The sequence below is a fragment of the Opisthorchis viverrini genome, assembly GCF_000715545.1.
Source record: "Opisthorchis viverrini unplaced genomic scaffold opera_v5_229, whole genome shotgun sequence".
NCBI classification, from domain to species: domain Eukaryota; kingdom Metazoa; phylum Platyhelminthes; class Trematoda; order Opisthorchiida; family Opisthorchiidae; genus Opisthorchis; species Opisthorchis viverrini.
The window spans coordinates 830231-857481 of record NW_008751888.1 but is presented as its reverse complement, the minus strand read 5'-3'; the positions used below and the strand labels follow the sequence as shown (position 1 = coordinate 857481).

General features: G+C 42.8%; 1 protein-coding gene across 1 annotated transcript; it reads left to right on the top strand.

Moving 5' to 3' along the window:
• Window positions 1-6108: 6108 nt before the first annotated feature.
• Window positions 6109-25898, top strand: T265_08702 (hypothetical protein; the record flags this gene model as incomplete). Its single annotated transcript, XM_009174576.1, has 8 exons — window positions 6109-6176; window positions 7752-8061; window positions 11969-12321; window positions 13816-14060; window positions 17137-17431; window positions 19465-19608; window positions 24028-24189; window positions 25691-25898. 8 exons carry the CDS (start codon window positions 6168-6170, stop codon window positions 25808-25810), a joined length of 1638 nt encoding a protein of 545 aa, XP_009172840.1.
• Window positions 25899-27251: the final 1353 nt, after the last annotated feature.

The window sequence follows — 27251 nt, the reverse complement described above, 5'->3', positions numbered from 1 at the left end:
TTCCTTAAGATCTATGTAAATCGATCCTGACGATGGTTGGAGCAAAGCCGGACAATACTGGCTGGAGATCTAAGGAGGTAGCGCAGGCCCCATCAGACGGGGACAGGACAGCCTCTCGGAATATTTTTAACAAGATAGAGGGCAGAAGATCATACTAATGATCAACATTATTAGAAGTATGTACCAACGCGTAGGCAGAACACTTTTGTAGTGCGAGATGAGGCTTCTAACCTAGATGCTTATAATCCACAGCAATCTTAGGACGGTGGAATGCACCATCACTGTTGTAGCAACAGGCGACTGAAGTGAACCTTTCAACTTTAACTATCCCTGTGAACCAAAGAAAAATTGCCGCGGTTTGTTTTATTCATTCTACGTGTCGCGGAACATGCAGTATTGGCGTACTTGTCACGCAAGAAAGGCTGGAATGAAGGTGAGAAATGCCACATGTTTATCACTTCCAATATGTGATTACACAGAAAATGCTGTCTCTACCTAATGGCTCGAGTAAGGAGTGCCACGTAGCGATGTTTCCGAGTTATAGAGTTCAAAGTCTGCACATTTTCACAGTTGATGAGCCCTCTGTCACAGCAGCCCCCGTTCGCATGTCAAGTACCTCAAAGTTCCACAGAATTACTTGTGTCTTACCTGCTAGACCACTCAAGCCACATAATCATATGGGAGTAATCTCCCGGTCCTTTGAAAAGTAGGGGCCTTCAAAGGCAGCACTGCCGTCTTAAGAAGATACATAAAAAAGATTGCGAAAAAAGGATAAGGACAGAATTAAAGAGCCTAGCACCAGCATTCTATCCTTTGTCCGTGACAATAAATGTGAAGACCGAACTCCCGGATAGTGTCTTACTGGAACCGACCTTTGAGGCCTTTTACTGCTTGATGAAGTAGCATTANGGTTATGATGATAGTGATAATCAGTTTTCGATGTCGATCTTGCCGAGATACATAGTGTCTCGGCTTCGAGTGTATCTGTTCTTTGGGCATACATTCCACGCAGCACAGCCGGTAGAAATGCTGCAAACCGTCTAGTCACTGACCTTTCGACTTATGACTATGCCCACTGGTTTTATTTGGCTGGAAATGTAGAAATATCCACTAAAAACTGAACAAGAATATTGCTTTATGCTCAAGATAATAAACGTTCTCTGCCATGTCATTGCCGTTGGAATGGCCGCTGCATCTCGTATCATTCGGCTACCCCGATTAAAACTTCTACAGTTCGCTTTACCAATAGCTGATTCTAGTCATTTCTATGTGGATAGTAGTCATAGTTTCCATACTGAGCAACTCAGGGCTCTATATGTAAACTTTCCTTCCTCAGACCTTTTTATTATTTTTAGCTCAGTGTGAACACGTCTTTATCTTTAACTTTATCCCAACTGGGTTCTCACGCTGGAATAGTCTTCCATCCTATAAAAGCCTTTTCACTTCCATGCACACTGTCCATTACCATGAAAACTTATCTCCCTTCATTAATGAATGTTTTTTGTGCAAGTTGGTTAACTCGTTGAATCTTCCATATTCCTCAAAAGCTCGCTTCAATCTGGTCCGTCTTTCCCTACTGCTTCTTATTNGCAAAGAAATCCAGATTGAGTTTGTAATTTTACGCCTTCCACAAGCGACCTGCCGTCAAAAGTGAAAAATGTAAACCTGCACCACTCCACCTTCTTTTATACAACAGCCAGATTAAGATATACACATGGCGACGGAATAAGAACATAGCCTTCTACATACAGCCAAGAAAGCAATCAGTTGGGCAAGTCTAAATTGCGTTTACCGTGTGGGACTGACCAGAGGTCTGACTATCCGTGTCTTCAGCTAGATTATCGAATATAAAGCCACCTGAGCCACATTGTGGAACTTCGGTTCTCGCGTCCTAATCAGGAACAACCGGCACGTCTTGCTTCCTGATCCTTGATTCTTGAGTAGCGGATGATGGGTTGGTTCCGTAAGGGACAACACTTGCTTATTTCTTAATGCTGCTTGGTTAAGACGTTATGAACTCCTGTCCTTTTCACCCTTCTGGTAGTAGCAGTGGCAACATTTTAATTTTACAAGAGAACGACGCGTCGTATGGTGATACTGGCGGCCGAATTAAACCTGAAGCTGCGATAAAGATTGTCAGTGAGAGGTGTGATTGTGCGGTCAGTATTTAGTGTAATTTATTTGGACTGAAGTAGGAATATTTTAAGGACGGAACAGCCACTTTAGTTTTCCATTGCGGGCATTGTGCTTTAAATTTAAGACGGGGAGCTTGACAAGCCAAGCTACTCTTAGAATGCCATCAAGTAGGAGTGAATAGGACTCTGATGGTCAGTCGGTCGGGTTCCTACACCGCGATCAGCCAGTTTTCTAGGGGACACTTCCTACCAAAATCCATATTATCGTAATGCTGTCCGGATATGTTACATTCGATGGTCGGTCCTGGGCCCCAGATACGTCACACTGATCAACTTCAACCAGTATAACATGAACCAAGCTGAGCTCTGGATTACAAAATCCTCAAAGGCACCTGGTTCCGTTCTTTTTACTGTAGAGCGTATGTCATCATATTGCTCAACCGATATAACGCTTCCCAAGAAGTCATTTATCCTTTACGAACGTTCTACTGCCTTAGCCTTCGAGGTAAATCACACTACACAGTGTTTGTTTGTTACTAACCGGTGTATAAGGAGCCACTCGCATTGGCTAACCGCTCCAGACTGATGATGTCTGTTGGGCTATCTTAGAGCCTCAGAGAAAAGTGGCGGTTACATCGAACGTAAGATAAACAAATCTGCTAAAATGCTGACTGCCGCTTTGAAAACTTTCTTGGTGACCCTAAGAGAGAATGACTTCCACTTTGCCTGGGATCATTCAAGACAAATTTGCATTTGCCATGCCCACGTCCCGCACAGAAGAAAAGAATGACCGCTGTAATTTGGAATGCTCACGGATGTACAGATAATTGAAATTTTGTACACATAACAGGCTGAACGTGGATCACCATACTGGTGAAGTATTACGTGCAAATTGCTCTTAGGAGCGATACGGCGTGTGAAGCCTGACAAGTCGACAATGCGACCAAAAGACCTCACTGGGTATTTTTTTCACCTGAAGCAAGGAGCAAAAGCTCGGATTTGTTATCCTGATTTGCAAATGACAAAGAATGGATAGTGGAAGTCAGTGTTCAAAGAGCGTTATCGATTGCTAGAATTCGTTAATCAGTCTGTTATTCGCTTGCATGCATGCGAGTAATAAGTCCGTTGACAACACAAAAAGACACAAAAGCGACTTAACTAAAATTTAACAGGTTTCGCCTTATTATCAAAAGGATGTAAGAGAAGCTGATTACGCTTCACCACCTGGCGACTGTTTTATTCCTAGACAGTCGTCAGTCGGTGAACAAAAAAAAGATAGGGTTCATTCAGCATGAATAAAAACCGTCACCAGGCCAGTTTGGCCGGTTGTTGCAATTTCAAGGACGGTGTTGAAGTGAGTTAAGGATGGAGAAGGTCAGAGCAGCTTTTTTGGACCTGCATTACCTGTGGCGTAGGCGTGACATCAGCTTATCCGTCAACGGTCGAGTTTACAGTGCTGCAGTGCGCACCATATTACTCTACGGATCAGAAACCTGGCCGCTGCGCACCGAGGACGTCAGAAGATTTCCAGTGTTTGATCATCGATATCTCCGCAGCATTGCCCCATTCTGGTGGAAACACCGGATCAGCAATGCTGAAGTTTGTCGAATGGTATTCGGGAGAAATAACTCACCCTCGATAGATGAACTGATCACAGTGCGTAGGTTGCGCTGGCTTGGCAAAGTGCTACGCGTATCAGTCGATTGATTTCCTCCAAGGGCTCTTTTTGCACAAACATGTTAGATGTCCGCAGTTCAAATCTCGGCGCGGTTTTTGGATATGTACTGCTGACGAGCTCTAATAAGAGCGGAACTGGAGTCCAGTGCTTCCCCTTGGTGTGGACCCACTGGAATAATTACAGCAGAACGGGAAGACGACCATTCAAACGAGAGCGGCTCTTGAACTCGAAAGTCAGTAGTGGTCACAAAGTGTGTGCCCTATTCACGGAGTTTCAGTAAAGCTCCCGGTGTATTCCATCATACCTGTCGCCCACTTCAACGAAGTGATTTACCACTGTCTTTGATCCAACGGATAGCTGACACTCCAGGAGGTGACATATATGAGATATGATGGCCTACTGCTCATAGAAAACCTTGTTCCCTAGGAATTTGCATGGAAATTTAAATTCCTTAAGATCTATGTAAATCGATCCTGTCGATGGTTGGAGTAAAGCCGGACGATACTGGCTGGAGATCTAAGGGGGTAGCGCAGTCCCCATCAGACGGGGACAGGACAGCCTCTTGGAATATTTTTAACAAGATAGAGGGCAGAAGATCATACTAATGATCAACATTATTAGAAGTATGTACCAACGCGCAGGCAGAACACTTACTGGAACCGACCTTTGAAGCCTTTTACTGCTTGATGAAGTAGCATTAGTGCCCTAACTCTTGACCGCAAAATATTCTGCATTCATACACCTGAACGTAAAAGGGAAATACAACAACTGATTAGGTTTCTTCGGTTTGACGACCTGCTCACACAATATGTTTCATCTAATTAGGCCATGAATTTCAAAGTAACCATTGTGCGACAACACAAAGAGATGGTTAGTCACGCGACAAACTTCATTTTATCATTTAAAGCAAACGAGATGTCAGTAAATACCAACTACTTTCACGTAGCATGAGTTACGCTCATCATTTATCTTGATATCTGGGTAGGTGTAAACGCTTCTTGCATCCTTTCCTGGGAATCCTTGAAATTGTGTCGTTAACTGTGCAAAACTTGCTGTTTTATTTACTTGAACTGTCAAAATTTGAATATTTTGACAGGAAAACATCACAAGTATCCTAAATAGAACCTCAGTCTGCAGACATTCGCAGAACGTGAAGTAAACGAGCCGTTTGATGGCAAATGCGTCTTCCTATGGAGTTTAATTTACTCATGTACTTGTAGTCTGCATTTTTCCACATTCACAAAAATTACTACCAATCTAAAGGTTCATGTTCTCCTCTGGTCCTTCATCAATGACTTATATCAAGTGTTGTTTTGAAGCGTTTAGAGTGAACTTTATTACTAGAACGGACTTTGTTGTGATTAGAAAGCTTTTTTTAATAACACCGAAGACATCTTGGCTTTTATCGCATGTTTTTGACTTTGCCACACATTTGCTGGATATCGCCCGAGTTATAGGTTGGACTATGTGTACACAGGGTAATTTTTAATAGGTGGTGTCTTTATGCTCCTTCTGAGCTGGAAAAGCGTCTATTCCGTGATCCTCTATTGTTTCTTTCAACTTTTTGCGCTTGCAGAAGTGATACTGTTGTTACACTGGTTTGAGCACAACTGCGTCGCTCACTCGCAATGATGCATGGAGTCCCAACTTGCTTAATATGCGCAATTCCACATTCGCTGGGCTACCAGCAGAGTAAGCACGATCGTGAACCACGAGCTTAGTAAGATGTATCTTCTTCCACAGGCACGGCCTAGTGACAAATGGTATAGGTAACATCTTCTTCTAAGCTTCTGGATGATATCCAAAGCAATCTGAAAGGCACAATAATTCTCCGAACACTGGTAAATTCTTCCATGATTTTGGTCAACTGAAAGAATATGATGTTTAAACTGCAGCCATTTAGGTGGTCTGTTGACCGTAATGCGAACGATTTCATGTTTCGAAGCTTTCCTCTGGAGTCCGCTAATTTTTGTCGAGCTGAGATATCTGCAGTAGTAGTTTCACAACAACGTTGTACAATGCATAACTAAGCCGTCACTATGCTGTTTTCCATCCGATTATCTCCTATTACCTTTGTCCGTCTCACTCTTTGATATGGTGGTATTCAATATTTCACGATACTTTTGCCACATTTTAAAGTGAACTTGAGTGCATTCATGATGGATAACACACCTTTTTTCTCGACTGACGAGTCAACTTGTTCTACTAAAGTCATATCACCGTTACCGAGAAGGACTTGGTTTTCTTTCCATACAATCAGTTTCACTGTCTCTTTCTTACGTTGTAGGAGTGGCACAACACTAAAGTCGAACATGTCATTGCTCCACTGAAATTTGTGTTCCACTTCAAGGAAAATGGACACTGTGAGTTTTGAACGCTGCATGTCTGCAAATCGACATGTAACATTCGTTTACCACCTTCCTATGATCTTATTAATAGGAAGTTACTTTTAAATGTTCACTGTTTTTTAGACCAAAGGTGACTGTTGTTAATTTTTCGAAGATGTGGGGTACGTACATAATTGTGTCATTGAAGGCGAAATGAATATCAGTGCACACCCAATGAAACAACCAGGTTTCACTGACTACTTGCCGGAGTTTGTTATTCCACGTGACATGAGGTGACCAGGAACTATATGAAACTCGGGCGGTTTATTACGATGTAACAACCGCATCTAAACTGCTTACATTTAGAATAAAGAGGCATTCACCAATAAACATAACTGGGGGAAATTCTGGGACCACGCTCACCCCGGGAGCTCAAAAAAGGCGAAACAACGCAAAAGCTCTCAGCGCTGTCACTGATTTTATCGGGTTATAAGTAATATCCGTCTTTAGAAGCCGTTTTCTTATTCATTCAAGAGCGCTGCAACAAATTCTGATTGGTTGTTCCTAGACGCCTGCAACTGGTTTACAGTACATACTGTAAATTGTGAGATAGAGCTTTTGACCTCCAAGAACCGGACGCCCCTCGAAAAAATAGCGTATCCACAAGCAAGCATCAAACTCACATTGATTTGAAAATCAATATTGAGTAAATGGGAGGCTCAAGTGTGTCCCAGCTAAATTCCTCGTTTATGACATTCTTCAACGGAATGTGTTGCATAAAGTCTGTCTGCTGTTTTGGTTGATGTGTAGTACATTATATCGACGAAACATGCTGAAAACTCTTCAACAAAGAATCCCATAAAAGAAGGATTCAGCTGAGTCCCCATTGTTGTCAAACTTGTGTGCCAAGGAGTGTACTTCGCCAGCTGCATACAATCTGCTGTTCATGTGAAACACAAGGTTGACGGAAACTCGAAGACTGCATCTATCTAATGATTGTCAGGAAGAGAAACCGGTCATGGGCCTTCTGCGTACATAGGTCTTGATCCTTCAACTGATCAGACATAATGTCTCTGGGCCCTTTTTATGACTAAAATCTTTATCCTCACCATCAGTGTTAACAGAATTGAAAAATCGGTGTCAACTCTGATATTTTCGTTTCTGAGGATGACATTGACAAAATCAGCATTGAACACCACTGCAAGACCTACGCAACATCCTGCATTCTCGAGCGTCCTTTCAACATTTAAAGTGGAATTACATTCCCGAGATATAGCAAAGTACTTTCGTTATATTGATTACACTTGATTACGTGAATGCTCATCTATTCAACATGGACGATCGATTACGTTTTAAGTGATTAATTTCAAAAATGCTAGCAAAAGCCCCATCAGAGTAAGGGTTCGCGATCAAACTGAGGAAGGGTCGTTATGGGCTCATTTACTTTCCGACCCCTTTTCGGCCCAGACCACCTTAGGTTGTTTTGACCCTCTTCAGAAACGAGGTACCTCATGATATTCCAGATCGTGTTTAAAATATATGCGTCAATCTCCTCCTCGCTTCGTATGGTAATTCCTTGTTAATATAACTCATCTTGAAATTTCTCAATAGGATCTACCGAACAGAGATACGATATCCGAAGGAGAAGCCTTTGTTCCTACCCTGTCCCGTCCTTCCTTGAAGCAGGAAGATCCAAATGATCAAACTAAAGCTGGTTCGGCAGTGTTTAGTTCGTTGTTTGCTGACACATATGCTCTCCAGCAGTCGCCGAGAAATTCCAAGGTTCCCAAACCCGCCGACAAACCCGGTGGAGAAGTTCAATTTGTACGTCGGATTATAGCTGAAGATCCTACCTTCAACCTGGCCGCGGTTACGTCCCTTTCGGAACTTTGTCTTCGAAGGTGCATTGAAAACTTTGCTTGTAAGTGATTGTTCTGATTACATGTGTAGAACAAACACCAATTTAACAGTGGTCTTGGTCGATGACAGAGTAAGGTTTTATGATTCACTTGGCCTGTGGCCAATCTTAGGCCAGAAATTAACTGTCCTCGCAAATCTTTCTTGTAAACACTGACTAAAACCTTAAAAATGGTAAAAACTAAGGTTGCTTAGTAACGAACTTTGATTGTGCCGTTTGAAGTACTTTTAATCCTTGTTTATAAGGAGCTCGAAACCTATGCTCCCTAGTTGAGTTACAGCTCACCTGTCGTGTTAAATGTTGATAATAAACTTCATTAGCCTATCTTTTGATAGTACCACTCTTCCGTTCCGTATACTTTTCACAAATTACCCTGTGGTTGCTTTGGAAAAAAAGAAGGCTCTGGCTACATTCCGTAAGAACACTCCGGCTTGATCAATCTTGTTACTGTAGAACAGTGAACAAGCCGAACCCAAATTAACTATTTTTGAATATATCTTGCATCCAACAAGGCAAAAATTACAACATTATTTTCAAGCGGTGAATGCAGATCTATTCTTGCCGACATTCACCATACGCAGACAGTCCAGTGTGCCATTACTTTCATACTGCCCAATAAAGGACTGAACCTTACGAAATCGATAAATCTGTTGAGATACTAAACATGGTGGGATTACCGTGAAAATCCAGACGATTTATACAGGATATTACGGGCCTACTCCGAGCTCCATGTTACACAGATTGAGGCTTCATAGGAATAGCAAACTGCATTATCCCATTGTTGCATTTTTATCAAGCACATTTTCAGTTTCTTCTGTAAAGTGCTATTCCAGTAAGTTTTCACAAACTGTAGGGGCAGTGGGTTGCTTGAAGAAGTGACTGTAGTTGATATCATTGTCGTTTGCCTGACGGTAACATATCCAGGCAATGAGTGCATTAACATCCAACAGATATGACCACACCGGCAGCGGTCGCACTAAGCACGGAAAAGGTTGGGCTATCATCCTCGAAGCACAGAATCACTACTGAACACCACTTAGTAGCCATAATTTTTTTCAGAGTATAACTGTGAAGCCAAGGAAAAGGGCTGGTTAGGGGATCTACAACCAAACGACATCAAGCGTTACAAGTCCAGACACTTACTCAAACAACTTGGATAAAAACTGGCAACAAGAACGCCACTGACATCGACAAGCGTGCTTTTCCTCAGATGATGATCAGGCATGCGCAATACATGGCCAGGGGACCGCAGCCACTGCACACATGATTCATCCTACCGTTCACAATATCAGCACCATATTTGTCCTGGTATATGTTTCCGAGAGAATCTTCGTACCTTCTAATGCATGATTATGGGACTAACTTTTCGACGGCAAAAGAGCTTGCTTGGTGTGTTCATTTATATTACACAATTACAAGTGACTATCAGAAAAGTTCCAGAAGAATCCGTTCTCATGCATGATCGTTTGTTTTGTTTTGTTTGTTTTGTTTTCTTACCCTTACGGTTTTTCGAGCACTGTTCCCGCAACAGTCACTTGTTTTATGGTGGGGTCAGAGCAACCACGAAATTTTTGAAGCAGTTATTTATAGTGACTCCATCCATTGAGAAGTCCGAGGAAAGGCTGTCTCGTTGTTTTTTTTTCGTAGGCCGGAGTAGAGGAACCTACTCGTATTCGGACTGCGTGCAGCCAGTATCTGGTGTCTAATTTTGCCCATTTATTCTGCATAATTGTGGTAGACCAACAGACCAACAGATAGACCAAAAACAGACCAAGGACACTAGGTTTTCAGGAGAGTAAACGGCTTCGAAGGTGGCCAAAAAATTGTAGATTGTTGTATTAATACGGTAACATCGAAACCGGAACTGGATAAGTTTTCGTTTCGTCCAAGTGAAGGGGTTCTTGTCCAGGAAGAATTGGCCCGGGCATCATTCTGAAAACCATTAGTTTACCATAATCGGCACCCTGTAGAAAATGAACAACAGAACGCTTGTTCTGGTCCGATCAATGTGATGACCGGACATACTGACATTTACTGGGCCTCGCTAGTACTATTACTCTGGTATGTAACACCATTTTACTGGTAAGAGGTTTAAATGCATGCGGTTTTATGTGCACATTTCAGTCCACGACAGAGAGGCTCTCCCATCGACATCTATTAGATAGTCATTCTAAGACTGACTCAAACACACCCACACACCTTCGGAATGTCTAGAAAATCGTAGTTTTTTTTGCATTGTCTAACCTGCAAACGGTGTGGTGCTGTATATATCAACCAGCTGTGGTCTCAGACACATCAGATTTTCGAACCGTTAACGTGTTTTACAATTAGCGTTGAACATATAAGTCTTTTGGAGAAGCTTTCCCACCTGATCTCACAGTCCTTCGATGGAGAATAGGTTAGCTGGCCACGGTACTGATCAATAGATACGCTCGCCCAGTACGACATTTACCCATCTTGATCCAGGCTCTTGATTACTTGACCACATAATAGGCAGTGATGCTTATAACTGTTGACTGCAGTTATTCAAGATCTTGGAAGATAAAACAGGTTTCTTGTGCTGAATAGCAAGGTGCGGTTCACCAAGGTAGATGAAAAACCGAAGGTGCTGACTTAGTTTCGCATCAGCAAAACGTCACTGCTAAGCGCTTTCCAGATTGAAAGTTGTCATCAGGACCTAATGCTTTGGCGGCTTTGGTACATGATTATCTGGTAACCCTGCCATGCCGATGTTTTTTTACTTTCCAAGACGGGTCCTTACTATCCCGTGTTAATGTATGTATGTTTATTGTATATATTTTTACCAACGAGGGTGCTACCCGTAAAGCTGATACTACTGATCAGAGTCTTTGGCATTACCGAAAAATATGCTCTTCTTAAGCATCACAGACCAGTATTGTCGCACGAAAACCGATCACAAACGACGTTGCGTATATTTATGTATAGACACAGGACTACACGAAATAAAGGAAGGCTAAGGGTCACTTCTTATGCAAATCTGCTCCTTAAAGTAGCCCCCCGATCCCACCCCAAACAGGCACCATGTTTGACTCCCCCAAGGACAGACTTTGTAGTCTTAGGTAAATGTTGCTCGCGTATGACTCCCCCAAGGACAGACTTTGTAGTCTTTGTTTAGGTAAATGTTGCTCGCGTAGTATCAGACTGAATTCTAGTATCCAGTTATAATTGGCCTACTACAGTACGACCATTTAATTCGTTTCTAAGATCTTGTTTACGGAAACGAAGACAAAAAAGGATAAATGAAGTGTACTGTACGGACATACCACTAACGACGCAGACTTTCGCCATGAATGTCAGATTTATCTAATCTCATCATTCATTTGGTGTGTTGCTCCACACACTATGGCATCACCATTGATAGCAACATCAGATGAGAACTCTGATGCTTGACTACCGTACAACTATATCGGCTTTCGAGTGGAGCTTTATAATGGGAAGGTGGAGGACTTAACGCTAGTTTACAAGAAGCAGTCGAGCTGTCTACATCTCCAACAGACAATCAGAAAATCTCGATACTCAGACAGCGTGAATGCTATTAACTGCTCTTAGTTGCCATAATGTTCAGCGTCCCCAACCGAGCACAGGGGGGATCACGTGGACACCATCCTGGAAGGCGAATAGCGCCAAGATTGCCTTAACATCCACACACACACACACACAGCTATTTCCTGTAGACGAGGGTGATATGACACAAAACAAAGTTAGGGAACGCAATTAAAGTGACCGATTCAAACATGCTTCAATAAGGTTGGTCAACTTAAGGCCGTGTTGGTTGATTGATTTGTCGGTCGTTGCCGTGGGTGTAAAATTGAGTATATCTGAGTTCAGTTTTACTTCCTCAGAGACTAACTGTTTGTTACGAGTGACATTTCTGTTATGATTCCTTTAGATAATTCCAGTGTCCTTGCTCACCTGGATCAGCAACAAAAGCGGCGTCTCTTGGATACCCTGCCTCCCAATATGCCACTCAAAGTGACTGCTCATATCATAGGAGAGGATCCATATTGGTGTCGCTGCTGTCAGGAGCACTGGAAAGTTGTCGATTTATCACGGCATGGCGGTTCTTGGAAGAGGGCTTTTTTTGAGAAAATGCTCGAAGATACCATAGAGACTTTCGTGCCTAGTTACACATATGCGCCACGTCTGGAAGAATGCGTTACGTATGCCGCACCCTATGTTTACCGTCTGGACATAAAGCAACTGCTACCTCCATTAAAACAACAACCAAAAGATAGAAATTCGGTCAGTCGATTTAGGGACTTCCCTTTTTTGTGCTTACCTATCATGTTTCCAGTTTTGGTGAAACCATTAACGTCTTACTCTCTGTATTTCGCATTTTCTAAACTTGGAATTTTGAAATTTGCGAGAATTAATTCTGTTCGATCTCAAATGGGTACTATCAAGATAGGAATTTATTAGAAAAACTGCACCAACAGATATTTAGAAACGGTCTGATACGTAACAGGTATTACCTGGGAACTTGATAACGGCGCGACCGTTAGTCCTCATTGCTGTCATGATTCGTTTCTGTCTCACTCGTGTTTCCCAGAACCTCTGTACATGTTAGATACTGATTCCACATAATTGTGTACTTATATATAGAAGCGTCGGTATTAGTTGCAATCACCTAAGTTCTTTCCACTTTGAATGTCCTAAACTGGAAAGAAGCTAGGGAAGCGTCGTGGATGACATTGCGAGCGTTACTTTTTGATGCGCTTTTTCTATATTGAGCTGAACTGTAATAAGCACTTATACTGATGGGTTTTGTTGTCAGTAGACTATGACTAGTTTCTGATTGATGAGAGAGTTGAAAGGACCTGCTGAAAGATTTATGGAAAAGTTCTTCGTCCTATGAATGTAATAAGTATGTAATCGGTACTGCCGGTGTTACTTGCAGTTTATTACTGGAATATGGGCAACTTTTTATGTGCTTATTTGACGTAATAACTATAACCATCTTCAGCGGTCTTAACTCCACAGCCTTAAAGCAAACAAGAATCGGAGTCGTGTCTTCGTCACACAGTGAATGAGGAACCCTGATGTTGACAGTCATTGCCGAAAATGATCAGTGCTCAGGAATACAGACAAGTTCACCTAAAACCGACTTAAGGGGAGGAGATGCAACATAGAAAAGTTATACTGGCCGTTCAGAGTAAGATACAAAGAAGCTAGGAGTACTCCATTTTCAAAACCGAAACCATTCACCCCCCCTTCACAATTCATTGTTGTTGGCCGTTGATGTTAACGATGATGATTGTGGACTAGTTAGGCACATGTAAGCTCCACAGTTTTTTTGCAATTAGATCACAGATGCGGGTGGATAAACTCGTGGTCACTTGGACTTTTCAAGACTTTATATTCACAACACACCATCACATGAGACAGAGGGTGTTCAAGTGTGGCCACTTTCGATGAAAGAAGACGGAAGAAAATTTTGCTATCAAACTAACTGCCTTCAAATAGGCTGGACTGGACTTTGGTATCCCGTAGCACGGTGCTGCTTCACATTCATCCAATGTGCCAGCGGTGCACGGTTAATTCAACAAACAAAACCCATGAAGACTGACACAGATGAGATTTTAAGGCTAAGTGACTTCCTGACTGTTCTAAAACAAGGTTTCCCGGACGAATTCAACTTCTTACAAGTCAGCAATTGGTACACATTAGTCACCACACTGCAATAATTTTACATGAGTCAATCTACAAAAAAGTATTTCGTGTGATGTTACTTTACAGGAGGATCATTCAGATGATGAAAGTGATTCAGAACAAGATACACTACCTCAAAAATTTGATCATCTTGAACTCGGCCCTGTTTTGGCTAAGCTGGTTCATTTGGAGGAGTTAGCTGTGACATACGGTGCAAAGGATTGTGGGATGAATTTTGAATGGTCAATGTTTCAGTTCACTTCGAACGACTGCCTCAGTTTATGCAAGGCCATACAACAACACCCCAGCATTAAGGTCCTTCATCTAACCAGGTAGGTTCATGGCACACTTACACAAACTCCTCAGTGTTTTTGCTCCCCATATCTCTACAAATTTCTTCATTCGCTCAGGTTCAGTAGTCACGGATGTCGGTATTTATCCTATTCATCCAATTATAGTGTGAGCTCGCCATGTCATGAGCTTGCTGGCATGTATGGTGTGCTATCAGGCTATTCACTGATTCATATACCTTTTCAAAAGTTGCAACCTGTTCGATCCACAAGCTAATTCAGTTCGCTCTGCTAGGTGGATTAATTTTTCAGGACGACCTCTGTTTGAACCTTGTTGATCACCTCACTTGCCTCTTCCGGCTAGAACTCTCAATAGACAATGCCGTTCCGCTGGCCCCATTAAATTGCATTAAGTTTAACGGACCAAACATGCAAAGGCTGAATGCACAGGATTCATAAGAGTGGACAGGATTTGTTGTTCAATAGTTAACCTAAGTTCATGTCCAGAGTCGAGTCGCTCTATATAACCGAACATCACGTCGATTGGAAGGATGTGTCGCGAACCGGTAGAGAACCACGCAACAGTGTTCACTGGTTGGCCAATCAGGACAGAGTATTTTTAGCTAGGCGCTTCTCACACCATCACGAAGATTCCCGTGTTACCTTGTGCGAAATCCAATGATAACTCCATAAATGCACTCGTAATAATTCCTCTTCATCTCTACAAAAACGGCTTCCTCAAGCTACCGAGCATTTGGTATAGCATGGTGGACGGAAATCAGGCCAAATCCCGACACTGGAGTCGCAATACCATTGTCAGGACAAAACAGTTTTGGATTTGAGTAACAGAAACCGAGTATCCTTTAACCAGCTCATCTGAAGCATGTATGGCGGATGTGATCCCTTGAAAACCTGTTGAAAAGCAGTCCCTGATCTTTTTTGAAGCACTTCTCCATCTCTGCTACTGAGCGACTCAAACGTGTTAGACGTCCGAATTGCAATCATGAACACAGTTTTTTTTAAACTTTTCAAATCAAGTTAAAGTGATCTCGTACTTATTTACGAATAGTTTGCTTTCTCCTTTAGTTGTTATTGCTCAAAATGTAGCAGAGAGGACGAGTTCACGTGGGATTTTGTGGCTAGTCAGAAGTGCATAAAATGTAGGGTATGACGCGACTGAGAGTTACAGGAACAGATCCAGTTTTTCAAAGTTGGATAAAAAAGTCAAATGCTGATCATTGTCAGGTCCTTTTAGGAGACCAGTGGATGTGCACCATACGTAACTTGATCATTCGCAATTAGACAGGTTTATCTACAGATTTGAGAGCCACACCCTGGCAAACCCGTAGAATTTGAACATACATGGTCTCTGATCTAAATCGCTTAATCCGATTGTGGTTGGTGAGACAACATATTCGTACGTGTTTTTGTGGAGATTTCTTCCTGTAAGTGAAGCCAGTCCATTCTGAAAAGCCGAAGCACTGCGCAGCTGTTTCATCCTTATTGGGAATCATCAGCAGTGCGCATCTCACGGAACTCCGGAGAGTATTGAGCCCACTGAACACAAGCGTTCGGTTACGAGCGGCTGATCAGCAGTATGGATAACTCGAACTTAGACAGGATATAGCGCCGCTCATCCTTCATTCACGGGATTCACATCACACGATCACACGTGCTGACTGGTTCCTCGAGCAACGACTTCATCGGGTGAAGTATATTCACCCACTGAGCTACGTATATAGATTGTTGGTAGCGTGAGGACCACGTGATGTGGATCTCGCGATTGAAGGATGAGCGGCGCTGTATCCTGTCTAACTCCGATTTAATCACACTGCTGATCAGCTGCTCGTGGCCAAACGGTTACGTGTTCCGGTTAACCCTAACCCTGGCAAACCTGTGAACTTTGAACACACATGGTCTCTGGCCTAAATCGCTTAATACAATGGTCCTTGTTGGGACAACTTATCCATACATACCAGGGTTTAGGTGAAGGGATAACTTTTTGTTTGAAATCAATCTGATATTGAAACATCGGGTAAAACACAACCTAAAGCATGATCAGGGCTTCAAAATCTGACAAAACTATTGACCAATAGCGATATGAACTCGAGAGACTGTTCTTTAGCCAATCAACAGAGCCTTCCAGTGCACACAAATGAAAGAGAACTTGGGTCTTGGTCACGATTGGCACCATTCGTTTTTTAGTGAACACTTCAATGAAAACTGATCGATCGATCCCCAGCTTCGCAGACCCAGTCAAATGGCGGATCAGCCATAGGCAAGTACATGTGAACATCCAATGAAGACACAAGGAGCAGTGAGCCATATTGTGTGCAAAAAGAAAAATAGTAATAGTGGTTCAGTCGTGGTGGCCTTTCGTGTGAATAACTACCATCTAACTAGGAGTCGCGAAGTTTGAGGTACTGCCAAGTTGCCCAAGTCCAGGATTTGTACTCTAGTTCTACACTACAGCTGAATGACTATCAAGTAAAATATTCGAATTTGTAGGAGGCAGACTACCTCCGATCATACTGCAGGCTGCACTCCCTTTACCAAACCCCGTCTGGAATAGAGTTCTTGCACGACGGACAACGAACAGTGCACGACACCTGCACACATGCACAAGTTTCTTCTTAAGTATGGCTGATGTTTTCTTCATCAATCCAGTGGAAAAATTTACAGGCCTAGGCCAAAGTGACTCCCTTAAGAGATGAATCCCTACCCTGGGGAGCGAGTTAGAAGGTGCGTTGTAGTTTCACAAAGACATATCGGCCGACCGACTTCCTCGTTTAACCACTATACTATCACAATCCTATTGTGTATTCTCACTAGATTACTTAGTCCATCAGTAAGTGACTACTGCCAGGCTACCAAAAATATCCCCCATTTAGTGTTCCGGTAATATCTTGGGTACGAAAACTGTTCGGAATGAGCAACAACAACCCTGCCAGTTTTTATTCCACCATAGTCTTGACGAAGATCCTGCAAAATTTCCCACTCAGTCGCCGACTTAATGTAAAAAGGTCGCTCATCTATGCAAAGTTCTGACAGTTTTCAAATTTTCTGTCACTAACATTGCAATAGCGCTTTTCACCATATATTTATGTCCTTTTTACAGGAGTCGGGTTGATTCAGAGCGCTGCAGAGTTCTCACAAATCACCTTGTTCGGCATCCGACGTTGGAATGCCTAGACCTAGCCCACAACTTTATTGGTGATCGTGGAGCGCGAGCGCTGAGCAAACTGGTTTGTGGTCAGTCGAAAATACAAACGCTGAACCTAGCTGACAATCGCTTGCAGGCCAGCGGTGGTCTCTCGTTAGCTCATGCCTTAGCGAAGAAGTCATGCAGTTTAGTTCGTCTGAACTTACGGCTGAACAGACTAAAAGATGAAGGCGGAGTAGCGATTGCCAAGGTGAGCATGAACACATCGTGTAGGATCAAACTGCTAGGTTTCTAAGGGCTCCACAGAATAGTACCTCGGCATGAAGAACATACCCTTGATCTAATAAAAACACCGAATCCTGTGTTCAGTAGCCTCGACAGATCGAGAAAACCAGGATATTACTGATGGAAATTGGACGCAGTCCTGTGATAGTCTCTGGGCTTGTCTCCGGTCTACTTAAGTCACGATCACCAATTAAGCTGGTCGGTATTCTTGTAGTCGCTCTTCATTTGGATTTAATAATGCAGTGTTCATGTTTGAGCTGAGCTAACACTATGCCACAATTCCTCTTTACCCAACCGTTGTTTCACCGATCGATCTTTGAGAATTTGCAGCAACTCCACTTCGGGAGTTCCCCCCACCATCAGGTTATAGAATTTGTGTCAGGGAATACCGCACACGTTCTGGAAACTTCCTTTCCTATGGACGCAGTGTTAAGTGGAAGCGTTTTACGTAACCCAAGGAGTTACAAGGCACTAATAAAATCCCGACCTCTGGAGCTGATAAAGGTGCGTACATTAGAGCAATGAATGCATCTAACTACACTCGACCTGCTTGAAAACCCAAAAAGGGGAAGTTGCTGCACAAATCATTTCCTTCTCAGAATTGTTTTATTATATCAGGGATGTCGAACAACAGATCTTACAAATGTTATGCGTAGTCACTAATTTCTCCGTCAAACAGGTGTGCGAATTCCGCCTGAATAAACTATGCGTTCTCGGAAATGACGGTTTCACCCAGGGGCCCCCAAGAACGAAGATATCAGATTTCCCGTCTCGCTGCCACCACCTAATTTTATTTGATTATACTCCGAGTCGATTTGTGTTATCATCCTGCACCATCCTACCGAACTCCCCGCCTGATATTCAGCTACATCAGATGTAGCAGTAGATGAACATACTCTGAGAAAAAAGTAACGAGGGTGGCGTAAAAGTGACGTAGTTTGTACGTTTTCTCTGTGGGTAAGATATGTCAGTTTGCCTTGACCTTTTTCAACATCTGAAGGCAGACCGCATGCACCCGGCAGGCCAAAATAAAGTGTTTGCGGATAACAATATCCTGCAGTACCAATCAAAACTACATTGTGATCAAACTGACGAAGCTGTATATGTAAAGCAGTGAGAATGGGACTTTGCTAAAAAGAACCGGGAAGATCATACTGCCTAATTCAGACAAAAAAGTCCCTGATAATGTCTTGAGGGCCGCGTGTAGTGTGATGACTTTGGTTAGTGCTTTTTAGCCACTGCAGCACGTGAATACACAGACATTCTTCAGCACACAGAGAAAACCCGGGAAGTTCCCCGCACATCCTCGGCGTCTCCTCAGATTTCGACCAGAGACGCACTCCCTTGTAACAAGCGGATGAGGCTGTTCCTCTCATACTTGGAAATCGTCCAAACTATTGCCCATTGGTCATTCACGAACTATCGGTTCAGTAGCTATCGTTTTTGTGAGGTCGTAGATCCCAGATGAAATTGCTGCTCTCGGTTGTAAACCTGCCAGTGCCCTGCCAAATCGACCATAGTATGTTCTGTGGACTGGTAACCGGCAAATGACGAGGCAAGCCCAGCCTAGGAAAAAAGGTGAATACTTGTAAATGTCAATATGCTCACATCATTAATGTACTTGAAGCTTTTAGTTTTAGGTTTCACTCACTCATCAATCAGTAATTATCTCCACGTGGAATTGTACTTCTTTCTTAAGGCTGAACTGCTTTGTTCACCATGGGACTTTTTCAGGGGAAACAGGGCTGCAATGGTGAGTAGTATATTGGCCTTCATTTACGTATGCGACCCAAAAAGGGAACTCCACTATCTGCTAAGCAGTCATCGAGCCCACCTGAAACTCGATCAAGGTAAGATTGGGAGTTTTCGCCGTCCTCGTTAGCCAAAGATTTTACTTACGTGAGAGGGCTCGAATGAGTAGCAGCACCGAAACAGGATTTCAGCACGTGCGTAGCTTCGTTATTAGGACTTTCCTTCGCAATTTTTTTACTTTCTCAGAGTCTTTTGAGGAATAGTACGCTGAAGGAACTCAATCTGGCAGCAAACGATTTAGAAGAGTCATCAGGAGATCATTTTGCACATGTCGTTGGTTACAACACAGTGCTGACTCATCTGGACCTATCGAATAATCAAATGGGACAGGTAAGTCAAACTACTCAAATTACATGCATGCGGGACGGATAAAACATGGGTTGTCGTGCAACATAAATACAGTAATCTTCCTTCTAACTTTAACCTGTTTACTTTGTGAATGTCCGCATCAAGGAGACTTTTTGAGTGCAAGAGAAAGGTTGCAGCTGCAAACAAGTACAGGGATCCGTCTGAAAAGCATCCATCATGATGAAAATGGCTTCTTGATCTCATCCGGAGATTGCTTCACAGGGTAAAGTATGGGGTCCAACAATGTAGGCCCGGAAGAAGTAAGCGCGCAGTGTCTGCGAACAAATGGCGCGTGAGCCATTAGTTGGTAACGAATTCAAATCACTAGAACAGCTAATAGTGCCTATTAGGTTAGTGTAACACATATGTCAAGCCAGAGAAAGGGCTGTTTTCTTACTCGAACCCGTTGCTGGTGAGAATTTCGCGGTGACCGAAAAGTGAAAGCAGATACAAACAAGTGGGGTGCTATGGGTTCTTTCCTGATTGAGGTCCGCGCGGTTCTCTTCGCACGTGTTTGGACAAGGCATTTCAATTCATTTATTCAGCTCACCAACCGTGTACAGTACAGTCCAGGGGTTCTAGCTACCACAACTTCGGTTACCAAGGATAGGGAGAATAAAAGGATGAAAGCCACGCGTTAGAAGCGACTGCCCAATCAGTTTACCGACGTCGAAATTTTTTCGTCCGAAATGAAAAGGAGTGAGAGCTGCTAGTGAAAGGAAGAAGGCACTCGCTGCGGAGTTATTTATTAGAGAATGCCAACTGACAATTGCAGACTATTGGACAGGGAAGCAAAACCCTCATATGCATCTTGATTACAAGAACTGAATATCCATATTCTCTTTGAACGCGTCTTTGTGAACTTTCCTGGATATTCACTGACTTTCGCCCAAATCCAAAGTGACTCCCTAACTTACTCAATAGATCTCACTTTTCAAGGGACGCAAAGTGGATTTACAAGAAAATATGCTACTCATTTGCCCCTCCCATCAGTAATATCATCGTTACACGAGTGAAGGCGATAGCTATGGCGCAAGACTGTCATTGGTCGTGTGGCAGCCATATATGTCAGAGCTCCGTTTGTGAGCCTATTGTCACTACCTAGTAGGATTGATATACTAACTATTGCTTTTTATGGCATTCCGAATTCGTGCGCAGATGACGCTGTATCAAGCCCGCTGGTGGTACCTCGTTCTGACTACTTGATATTGACCAATGCTGGTGGCAAAATTAGACACCATGTTGTTGTTCGACGTCCATGAGAGCATGGGGATTTTCGCATCAATTCTTCATCCACGTCCTTCCTTTCTGTTCTTTACTGGGATGTTCTCATCTTAGTACCATGTGGCTGTCGACGATAAATCTACCTCCACTAACATAAAAGATACCATCCTCTATGATAGGCAATTATAACGTGATAACTATGTTCCAACCTGATGGGCGGGAGAACTAGGACCAGGTAGAATAAATTCAACCTGGATTTTTTTCGATGAAAGTGGACGCTCGGACGTGAACGTGAGTTTATTAAACTGATTGAGCCAAATTTTAGAGTAGTCGGTATGTTGATTTTCGTGCCACACCTATCCCAGTGACAGTTGTCAATCAGTCCGAAAAATGTGGCTTTTTCTGGAAACCAAACGGTGAAGACATGGGAAATTCTGCTTAAATCCGATAAGGAATGCTTGCTTTAAGCTCTCATTGTGAATAAGTCGGAAGGTTACCAAAACCGACCAGGCTGCTTGCTCTGTTGTCCCAGGATACTCGCATCCGCCGACCCTTTCAGTTGAATAAACGTGTTCACTCGCATGAGATTCGAAACCTAACAAGAATTCTGCATGCTGAGTGGGGAAGCATTGCTCTCTGCAAAGGGGCTTGTCGTCACCACTTCGGGACAAACAGAGAAACATCCACCTCTCCAGTCAGTGTCGCATTGCACAGAGCAGTGTGCAGGAACAATGCTGCAATGCAACTGGATTATTTTATGGGGTCTGTTAGGATTGCTGAGAACATACATGAGAGCAAATTTGTTTAGGTGTTTCATCGGTTGGCTGGAGATAACAAGAAATGCGAATGAGCAGTAGTGCAGCCATTAAGGTATCGGCATGTGAGTACCTATGGTTAGATCAATTATCTAATTTGGGAGTCTAGTTAAGGTCGCCTGGCCCATGAGGACCAAACAGAGGCAGGCCAGTGGTACTGACAGACGCCCTTTATGAATAGAGGCAAAAGTTGGAAATCCTGATAGCATCCACCTCAACAGCATGGGAATGGTCATTGTGCCGCGGCCTGGGTACCTTAGAATGACGGGAGTGATAGTCCTTCCGATACACCGTGAAGAAAGAACGAGAACTCACTCAGATTTCATGCCGTACGCAGGACAAAGTGGAAATATACAAACTGAAGGGGGCGCTATGGGTTGCTGAACTAGAGAGGGTCTAGGATTGATCGGTGCGATGTTTGGAACCGTTGAACTTACCGATATCAGGGTATTCGTCCCCGGAAGACTGATGGTGATATGAATGAATCAAAATAAAAAAGTAACCACTAATGGAGGTTTAAAGTAGGAATATGAACCCCCCTAAATATTATCATGAGCTCGTGGCTCAAATTAAAAACTGTTAGATATAAATTTCAGGCACAAAGACGTTGCACTTCTCAGGATTTCAGATGATTCTCAAGGTGACAATGTGAGAAGAATCTATGTCTGATCACCCCTGTGTTTGCGGCTAACCAAAGGTATTAGCAGGTAATTTCATCTTGAGGAAGCTTTCTAACCAATAAATCATTTGACTGATATTATCATTCGAGTGTCTGAGTAGTACTTACAGACCGCTGTGAACTGATGTAGTCCAGGAGTTCAGATTATTGTCTTATGTCATTTGTGGCTTGTGAGTGAATCTGTACAGTGAGACGAACACAAAAAGCAAGCAAACAAACATTATTATCAACATATTTTTCCGAAACAAACTGTGGTTTATCGTTACCCGCGGTTCAGGAAAACTCACAGAAAATAGCAATTTTTCAGCTCGTCCCGGTGGCTGCTACTGAAAAATTCTCACTTAGCATAAACGACTACAGCTATTAACTACAAGACTTGGACAGTTGTCCTGGGAACAAGTAACGAGGAATGCTACTTATTCGAAGACACTAGTTTGGATGCATTAAAAGTGCATCTAGACAGCATTGGAACGCAAACATTCGTAAGAGAATCCAGTACACAACAGCAAATGGAATCAACCGTTTCCAGCAAAGGTACATTTGTAGACAGTGAAGTAATATCAAGAGAACCCATACCATTCACCTTGGAGTAGAGGTCATGTACCGTGTCAACAAATTCAAAGGTATATTAAAGCTTAAAAGTACAGATATGCTTCTCTGTCTGCGTTGACAAGGAAAACAACCAACTGTTTACTTTATGACAAGATAAGCTGTCCATATCTGAGATAAGCCGAACTGAATTTTCATTCTTGTCTGTATTCTGGTATATCATAAATGCACGGAATGAATATCTAATGGCCTCATGTTTTCCTCTTCACCAGATTTTCCCACAGTTTCCACATTTTTATGAATTTGCAATATCAGTGAAGTTCAGTTAGCTGCTTAGCATACTGGACCCAAAAGATCCGCTTTGAGTAAACATTAGATATGAAACCGGAATAAGTAAGCCGAAATTTTCCTAGAGGCGTCTGGCCTACCGCCGGAAATGGCCTCGACAATATTCAGGGGATAAACTATATTTAACTACCATTCAAGGGCAACGTTACACCCGAGGTTATCGGAAGAACATGAACTAACTCAGTTTGCAGATTATTTAACCCGGCAGATTTCAGTGTTTTCGTGATACGTCCACCCCGTTCAGAATTAATCCAAGACATAGTCTGCCTATCCTCTTCCCGTTCATGGTGATTTGCTGATTCAGTTGGGACTTTTGAACGAGGTATATTGGTCACACAACCGCAAGACCATCTCAGCGGACTATGGAACTCCATCATGGCCCTATCTGATCGGATTCAAAGGAAACCACTGGTAGAGTGATCGACTTCTATGCGTTGAAAGTTGTTAACCTGAACAACCAGAGACCATTTTAAGTTATATTCCGTTTTCCAACACAGAACTCCAAGAGTGTACGATGAGTTTCATTGCCGCGCCCACGGCTGTCACCATAAAACTCCGCCAATCGAGACTTTGCTTTCAAAAGAACCATGTCCAGGCACTTAGACTCACCTGGTCTAGACCACCATCACTCAACTTAACCGCCCTTCCAGACTCCCGTTCATACATCCATCACATATTTGCAACGATAGAGTTTAATTTGGTCTATCTATTGTTCGATAAAATTCCGACCTAAAACGTTAAACCTAGCCAAATATTTCTCGATTGTTTATCTATTTTTTTTGTCAGGCGGCTAGCCAAAGATTGCTTGATGGGATGGTGAGAAATGAAACGCTTCTATACTTTGATCTCCGATTCACCGGAAGCTGCCAGGAAGCTGAGTACACAATTTACCAACAAATTGAGAAGAATCAAGACAATTTGCGAAAACGTTTAGCCGCCCAGCATAAAGTGGGTATTATGTTCTGGGTAGTTCCGTTTCGAGCAGCGTTCACTTTGAGGGAGTCGGAGGTTTTTCTTGTATTTTATATACTAAGGCTTGATTTCCAGCATTTTGTCGGACTAAAAGTGGATCCGATTAATAAGCCCTACATATCCCCCAGGGGAACCCAGAGATAACACAGTGGATGTTTATCCTAGAGGTAAGCAAACCCAAGCTTTGGTCTGTACACTGTTTTAGCAGTGCAATGCTTGGGAAATACGACGCTACCATGCTTCTAACGAACTGGATCGCGGTTAGTCGATTAGACCGTCTGATTTCAGACGTCCGTCCAAGTGCTTGCTATTTGGAAGAAACTTGAAATGGCTACTTACCAGAAGAGTTTCTGAACGTGCCCAATGTATTGTAAACAGTAATCTATTCAGCAAGTGATAATAATCTACTCGGACAACAATTATACCTCTTTGGACCATTTTACTCCGTTTTTTAAACCATATAACTACCCATAGAAGTGAAAGTTATTTTGACTAGGGGATTCCTAGTCAAAACAACGCCACAGCCGTTAGTTGTGCGAGCGCAGCGCCAATGTCGTGTTTTCACCATTTGAAGATTGCGTAGAATATTGAAAGCGTGGTCATGTGTTTTTTCCAAGAGGGTCGATTCACGCGGATGGAAAGTGGGTTGATGCAGAACGAAAGTTGTCTAATCTGAAAGCTAACTTTAAGCACTGCGGTATGAGAGACATGGCTCAGTCAGCTGCAGTCTCCCAGTTTCGGTTAACCTCCAGCTCTACTTCTACGCAAACTGTGTGGAGTTAGTGAAATACATACAATTGAATGGAATGAATTCCAGCTGAATCTCTCGTTTCTACGATTTTTGTGCTGCGAAAAATCTGACTCAGATTTCAGTCGGCAAAATATTCAAGATACCACAAGACATTCTCGATGGAACACAGTATTCGTAAGGTTGTTGAAAACCCTTCGACGAGGAATATCATAAACAAAAGCGTCAGCTGGGATTCAGTTTATTCTCGCTTTAAAACCAAATGACTGTGTGTACCTGGCGAATTTTGCCCAATTTGAATTCTAGCAGAACATAAGACTGGCGGAACTGCGCCCACCTGGTTATCCTCCAGAAGGGTGAAACTGGTTCTGGGCTGTTCAAAATTTTCTAGTAACCTTATGAGCATGGTGTTACATGTGCACAATATATTACGTTATATATATATTACGTTACCTCGAATATCGTATCAACTGAAACATGAGGCGGCCTAGTGCGCCGAATTCAGCTTAATTAGCTGGGATTAGGGTGAGTTTCTCTTTAAAATCAATTTGTTTTTGCAAATAAGTGTAGTTCGCGCATTTTACTCGTTCTGTACTTGCATGTACAGAAAACTGGTTGCATCTAGAATATTGCAATTTTTCGCACCATTCTAGTTGACTAAGTATAAATTGCTACATTGACCTTAACTGGGCCTCAGTGAGACTGTTCGTTTTTGTTTCTGTTCCTTAGGCTCCGGTTGAAGAAACAGACACCGTGCTTGACGATACGAGTCTACCTACGGGTGTAACCAGTGTAGCCAACCAGCACACACTAACTGTTCCAACTTTAGACCCTGTCTTGAGTTTATAAGATTAATCCTATATATCTATTTGAAGCTGCCCGCGATAACTACCCATGAGTGAGAAAGACACCATGATTGTTGCAAAGATGAACAAAGTATGCAGCCACGTTCAATGTGTTTTATTCTGATCGTACTATTTGGGCTGTGGAAAACAGGAAAGACTGGTCACCATCATTAGCAGCCGAAAGCCTTTTCAACTGCGAGCCTGAATCTTAGCACCAAACCTCGTAGTCATTGATATGGTGGTGGATTGCCTAATGAGGTCTACAGGGACATTGTTGTGGAGAAGCTGTATTCGGTAAGTCGCCCTAAAATTTTGATCTAATCAAATTAATCAACTTTTTGGTGCGTTCACTCGCATGCCTTGAGCGCTGTAGTTCAAAAGCGATCAACACATTGATTGAAGGCGAAATTACTTTTGGATATCTGTAGCTGATGAATTAGCATGGATATCAGTACACCAGCAGTAGTGTAGGCTGCCGCTCAACTGCCACACGACTATGGTCGAAGAAAGCCGAAGTTGGGACGATTGCTAAAAGCTCACTACTTATGCCACAATTTTATTGGATTTGGCGACAGAATTTCGAGCCGCATACCACACATTATGCGGTAGACTATCAATATGTAAGTGACTTCAGGGAACCCCAGCTGCAGCAGTTTCAACCATAACTTATTTGTACGTTTTATTGTGAATGAAAGGGTGGAGAAGGGACATAGCGCCATCGTACCACAATCATTTCGATTCGCATATACCTCCAGACATTAATTCAGATGGATAGAAACCGATAACAAAATTGCTACTGAAATCGATTAGCAGCCATATCTTGCCGCACCTCCCACCATGCACTGGAGGATCACACAGATCCCATCCTGGTAGGCGACACAGACTTCCCATAGCCTCTTCTACACCTCTCTGCCACGTCCAAGTTTGACCACCTTTTTGCCTGTGCCACTCTGATTTGACCACAAACAGTATTTTTCTGCTAACCTTGATTCAGCATACGCAACAGAGGACCTAACTACCGCAACTTTCGGGCTGATTACATTCTTCGATTGAATACCCCGTTGCACAACTGAACATCCAACTACTAATTTCACCTTTGCGGATTTGCTAGCACCAGCTCACACGAGCTGTCGTTCTGAGAAAACGGTTGTCAAAGACCTGAGCACTTCTTATTTCCGTTGCTCGTAGAGACCACATCTCACATTTATGTAGCCGTACTGTAGTCTGTCTCAACTTAGTAAACACGATCCGAGCCTTACAATATCGTGTATGTCGCTCTAAAATCGGAATTTATGCAACCATCAAGATAAGCAAAACGTTCAACGGCTTCGAATGCTTCTCCTCTGATTGTAGGGGACGTACATATCCAGGAACACGACCCTACACTGTGAGTACAAAGCGCATCTCAAAGGACGGAATGGCGCACTCAAAAACATCTGGGCCTT